The following is a 6,221-nucleotide window of genomic DNA, read 5'->3' as shown; positions in this document are numbered from 1 at the left end:
TTTAATTTTTGATTTAAGAAAAGAGAGAAAGATAGCTGGATTCCGGTGATAAAAAGAGAAAGAGAAAGAGAATCTATTAACACCAATTTTAACTATTAAAATAGTTGATATTTATATCAAATAATTCAACTTGATAAGATGAATTTTATAATAAGTGGTTTTTTTACCTTTTAAAGTTTATGAAAAAAATAATTAAATTTAAGTATATTTTTTGTTTCGAGTTTATTTTGGTTTTTATGATTTGTTTTGGTCTTTTGATGCCATAGATATGTTCATCATTATTTCTAAGGTGTTTTTTATTTGTTTTTGGTCAAAATATGATTAAAAAACTTGTTTTTAGTTAAAAAATCTTAATCCTTAATTTTTTTTGACTGCTATAATGATTAGAACCTAAACAAAATTAGACAATCTATTTTCTATCTCAATAAAAAAAATTAGGGTAAATCCATTTGCAAACAAAAAATAACAATAAGGGCTTATTTATGTAGGTCCTAACAAAGGATAGCCTGACTTGTTAGGCCCAGTAATGCCTAATCTTTTTTTATATATTATTTTTGTTTGAATTATTTTTTTGAATTAATGTTTTTTTTTTAATATTTATATTTATATTTACATGCTTCTCTCTTTTGTTTTGTTTTATATAACATGTCAAAATATGATTAAAAAACTTGTTTTTAGTTAAAAAATCTTAATCCTTAATTTTTTTTGACTGCTATAATGATTAGAACCTAAACAAAATTAGACAATCTATTTTCTATCTCAATAAAAAAAATTAGGGTAAATCCATTTGCAAACAAAAAATAACAATAAGGGCTTATTTATGTAGGTCCTAACAAAGGATAGCCTGACTTGTTAGGCCCAGTAATGCCTAATCTTTTTTTATATATTATTTTTGTTTGAATTATTTTTTTGAATTAATGTTTTTTTTTTAATATTTATATTTATATTTACATGCTTCTCTCTTTTGTTTTGTTTTATATAACATCTCTTGAATGATGATTATTTTTTAATTATGCATTTAAATTTTGAATAGATTTTTCTAATTTATCATAATTTTTATATATCTTTTTTATAAATAAAATTGATCTTTGAAAAAAAATATTTTCAGGTAATATTTTTAATATGTGTTGTCTTATATAATATTATTTATTTTATTTTATTCAATTAATTTGATATATATATATATATGTAATTCAATAGAATATTATTTTAATAAATAAATTTAAAAAACATAACCGAGTAAATATTTTATATTGTGATATTAAATATCTTTATTTATATTTATTTTTTGATTTTTCAATTTTATTTTTAGTTATTATTTATGTTTCTTATTTTATTTTATTTGAGTATGCATAAATTTTTTCATTTTCATTTTATTTTTTCAGCTATATTAAAAATATCTATGTCAATTTATATCCAAACTATATTGTCGGTCAATTTTTTTTATTTAAAAAAATCAAATTCTCCAATCCCCCACCTTGTCCTGTTTATTTTCATTGGTAAAATTATAATTATACCCATCTCTGTACCTTGGTGTGACGTTTACCAACAAACCAAAGTGCCCTTTACCACTTCTTGATTCCCCAGTGGAAATAAACCCATTGTTGAATTACTCTATTGAAAACATTTGGAGCATCCAATTAAAAGAAAAAAGATATTCCAGTTTTCTCAAGCTGTGTCCCAACATATCCTCACAAGTCACACTTTTTAGTTGACAATACAGCTAATTGATGCAATATAAGAGAATCTTCGGTTGAATTATTATTTTTTATATCTTTAGATTATTTTGATATTAAAAATAACTTTTTGAAATAATAAAAAATATTACTTTATGCATTTCTAAATAAAAAACATATTAAATTTGGATATAATTAAATCCCCACCTTGCAAATAATTACATTAAGGTATGCACAGACGAATTGTTAGGAAAGAATTTTGGAGGGAAGCATTTGGCAATCTATCTCGGCGAAGGATAATATAAAGTCTCAAAACCATACGTGTCCACATAAAAAACATAAAATGTCATTTTTGGCCACTAACATGAAAGAAGAAAGTTAAAAAATAAAATAATAAAAAAAGGCTCACATCTACACTTTATTAAGAGCATTCAAGAAAGAGGGATAAGATAAAGTTGGGTGAGCCTTAAATTGGAAAGAAAGAATAATATAAGGATTTAGGATTTTTATTTTATTTTATTTTTTTGTTGGTGTCACATGGGAACATATGCCCTGCACAAACAAACCATTTCATTCTTAGATTTTTTATTATATATTTTTATTAAAAAAGAGAAAAAATAAATCAACTACATATTCTCAGGTCTCTCTCGTCCTCTCTCATCCTCTCTCTTTCTCTCTTCTCTTTTGTTTCTCTCTCCTCTCTCTTCTTTGTCTCTCTTTCTCTCTCCGGAAGGGCAAAACCTAAAGAGCCGTTTGCACCCCAAGTGAGTTATCTCTCTCCTCTCTCTCTCTTTTTCTAAGATTTGAATATATGGGACCTAGTACTATCAAACCTGCCATATATTCTCACACATCTACATTTCTTTGCTATTTTGCTTGTTTTCTATTTCCTGATTGCAGAAATCTACTACTATTCGAAGTATATAAAAAAAACTTTCTTAGTTTCGAGATTTTAATGTATATTGCAGATCTGGAAATGGTTTTTTGTTTGCATTCTCAGGAAATCTTGGAAAATGGAAAGTGATTTAAAAACTAGAAACGTTTCCATTTTTTATTGATGTATTTTTTATATGTATTTTCCCGTTTTTGTTTATGGGAATCTTAAAAATCCTCCCATTTTTAGATCTGGAGGAAGTGAGATTCTTTTACTCAATTATTTTCATTTATTTATTTTTTGTTTGGATACAATTAATGCCTGGCATTGTGAATTGGTACTGGCTAGCTGCTAATCTCTTTGCATATACTTCTGTTTTGTTGATTGTGCATTGGATCTATTGATTTTGCGAACTATGCTTCATGTAAAATGTTGTCTTTGTGTTTTTATTAGCGTTAAAGGTAATAATGTCTTCACATGTTGAGGACTCTTTAACAGCCTCAGTGATCTGGATGACAATGCTGCTGATGGGTCATCACAAACATATCAAAAGTTCATCTTTTTAACGAAAGCTGATATACTGAAGAATTAAAATGTTTTTGGTGGTTATGTGAAAAACTGTAAGAGAAAAGCTGAATTTTCCCCCTTTTGCTGTGTTGTTGACATTGCTTAGCTTTCATGGATGATGATGCGTTGAACATGCACAATTGGGGTTATTATGAACCGTCATATAAGGAGCCATTGGGTCTCCAGTGGATGCCGAGCATGGTAGACCGTGATGCAAAGCATTTCTTACCCAGGCGTGATCCAATTAACATCATGATCGGTGCCAATGGAGCCTACCTTCCACATGACTGTGTGGTTTCGGATGCCCCTGAGCATATGAATTATATGAGGGATAGTTGGATAAATCGGGAGAAGTTTTTAAATATATTACCCCCAAATCCCAATTATGTTGTTCCCCCGCAAACTTCAGGTGCTTACTCAATGCAAATGTTACAGCCACCCAATTCATCAAGGGATGAGAGGTTGAGTAGGATTGAGGAACCCAGTGTAAGTAATGAAGGCAGTCAGTTGAAGAGAAGACAGGTAGGTGGTACTTCCCCCAAAACTCCCAAAGCTAAGAAACCTAGGAAGCCAAAGGATGGTAATAATAATACAGTTCAGCGTGCGAAGCCAGCTAAGAAAAGTGTGGATGTTGTCATAAATGGGATTGATATGGACATTTCAGGTATCCCAATTCCGATCTGCTCCTGTACTGGAACTCCTCAACAATGTTACCGATGGGGCTGCGGAGGATGGCAGTCAGCATGTTGCACCACAAATGTCTCGGTGTACCCTCTACCAATGAGTACCAAAAGACGCGGTGCAAGGATAGCAGGGAGGAAAATGAGTCAGGGTGCATTTAAGAAGGTACTGGAGAAACTTGCAGCTGAAGCTTATAACTTTGCTAACCCAATTGATTTAAGGACTCACTGGGCAAGACATGGAACCAACAAGTTTGTCACCATCAGGTAGATTTACGTTGTTGGTGCAAGCAATGAGACTCCCATTACCTGTGGCCTGCCTCTCTTGTGTAGATATCCATGGCCTTTTGCGGAGATCTCTTTTGTTCTTTGTAGTTCATGACTTCTCAGCCATGATACATGTTTTGAAATTCGGACATCTAGTCTTCTCGGAATTCTTGTTAACTTTTCATTTCTATTTGTGTTATAAAGGTAACCGGTAAGTTTTGGCCACCCGAATGTAGGATGTGGATGAGCTTATTTTTGTTGGGTTGGTTTTGGATAAAATACTTTTCTGTAGTCAATTCAATTTTTATCAAAGATTATTAATTGAATTCTCCTCTCCTTTCATCATATCTAATTGTTTTCCTCTGAGTTGCTTCGGACTATTCTTTCATTTCGGTTTAATGTCACACTCTTCTCCTTCTGGTTTAATTGAATGAGAAAGTAACTATGGTGTGGTTTTGATAAATATGGAATTGTATTTATTCCTTAGAGGTAACACTCACCGAATTTCTTCTAGGATTATAAACATTAGATTCCTAGGTTGAGGTCATATGTGCTTACAGGTGTATTTTTCTTGTTTTGTGCTTTAGAAATCTCACAGGAGTGATGTCATATGTCATATATTATAATTACAAAATAGGCTAAAAGAATTGGGGAAAGGAGTGATAACAATCATTGTTCACGCGGATTTATTTCTGTTGCGGGCTATCCTATTTATTTTTTATAATTTTTTTATTTGTTTTGGTCATTGAATCTTATTTATTTGTAATTTGAAAGATATGTTAACATGGTTTTATGTATTGAGATTCCTATTACTTTGCATACTCTTATACATGTGATGTGTCAAAAAAAAACATTCGGACAATACATTAAATATCAATTTTGTGATAGAATTTTAGGTTGTAATTAAAAAATAATAAAATGAAGATTAAATTTAACAAAAAAAAAAAAACCCCTTTCTCATTTTGGTAGGGAAAACTTCACTCTGCTCATGCATTTTTTTTTTGGTTTATGTTGCTTTACCTTTTTTTTTACACATTTCAGTTTTTGAAAGTTAAGAGAATAGAAAGTGTTCGAAAAGAGTTGAAGAAAGATAAGTGCTCAACTAGTCATAATTAGATAATAAAGAAAAGTTGATATTGGTTTTTATGAGTTTGTTTTTGCAAAGGGAGTTCAATGAAAGTGTTGTTTTTTAACTATGTTAGAAAAAAATAGATTAAGGTTCATAAATTTTTAATGATTCATTTATTTTTCTCTCTTGTTTTTCAAGTAATTAAAATGTGTTTTAGGGTTGAAAAGGAGTTTATTGATATTTCTAGATTGTTTTTTAAGTGTTTTTAGATGAAAATAAATTGAAAATAAGCTTTTAAAAACCAAAAACTTGAAACATGATTTTCTTAAAAATGAATAAACCAAGCTTGCAGGCATAGTCTTCTAAGCCTAGGTGTGCCTAAGCTATTTCGTTCATGGCTAGGCGTGGGGGCTTAACCTACCACACCTAGAATGAAATATTAAAACATGATTTTTAAATAAATTATTTTTTTAATTTTTTAATACTTAGATTATTGTCATTTAACTTTAAATTTTGTTATCTTATATTTTGTATAAATAAGTTGTATTTACATGAAATATTTATAAAAATAAAAATTATTCATTCTTAACAACTAGAATTAACCATTGAGATAAAATAAATAAAAGTATAGTCATAATAAAATATTTGCATGGACATCTATATTTTAGTTAACTGAGAGGATCAACTTCTTGTTTTAGTATTTAATTAGCATTCATAATTTTTTTTTATTTATCAATTTATATATTTTTAATTTATTTTATTAAATGTAAATACCATATTTATGTTTTTCAATTAAAAAAATTATGATACCAAAAACACATTTATATTATCAACATCTTTTTTTTTAGTTAAATATTAATTTAAAATCTTTCTCGCAACGTACACTGGTTATCTGACTAGTGAAATACGAAGACACTTAACAAAGTAAAGCACTGGATAAAATCAGGCACTCAATAACATTAATATTAATATTGAATAATAGTGTTCGAATGTTTCAACTCGAATTGATGACAGGTGCTGCAACTCTAATCGTACCTATATTTTTTACATTTAATCATATATATATATATATATATATATATATATAT

General features: G+C 28.9%; 1 protein-coding gene across 1 annotated transcript; it reads left to right on the top strand.

The window, feature by feature from the left end:
- Positions 1-2,332: 2,332 nt before the first annotated feature.
- Positions 2,333-4,401, top strand: BPC3 (BASIC PENTACYSTEINE protein). Its single transcript, XM_011026498.1, has 2 exons — positions 2,333-2,440; positions 3,224-4,401. The coding sequence occupies exon 2, from the start codon at positions 3,229-3,231 to the stop codon at positions 4,066-4,068; it is 840 nt and encodes a 279-aa protein (XP_011024800.1). The 5' UTR covers positions 2,333-2,440; positions 3,224-3,228; the 3' UTR covers positions 4,069-4,401.
- The last annotated feature ends 1,820 nt before the right edge of the window (positions 4,402-6,221 follow it).

The sequence above is a fragment of the Populus euphratica genome, unplaced genomic scaffold, assembly GCF_000495115.2.
Source record: "Populus euphratica unplaced genomic scaffold, PopEup_1.0 scaffold1.1, whole genome shotgun sequence".
Taxonomy (NCBI): Eukaryota; Viridiplantae; Streptophyta; class Magnoliopsida; order Malpighiales; family Salicaceae; genus Populus; species Populus euphratica.
The sequence above is the reverse complement of the archived record's forward strand: the minus strand, read 5'-3'. Positions and strand labels throughout refer to the sequence as shown.

Coding starts and splice junctions, on each gene's coding strand:
- BPC3 (XM_011026498.1), top strand. CDS start 3,229: ATGGATGATGATGCGTTGAACATGCACAATTGGGGTTATTATGAACCG.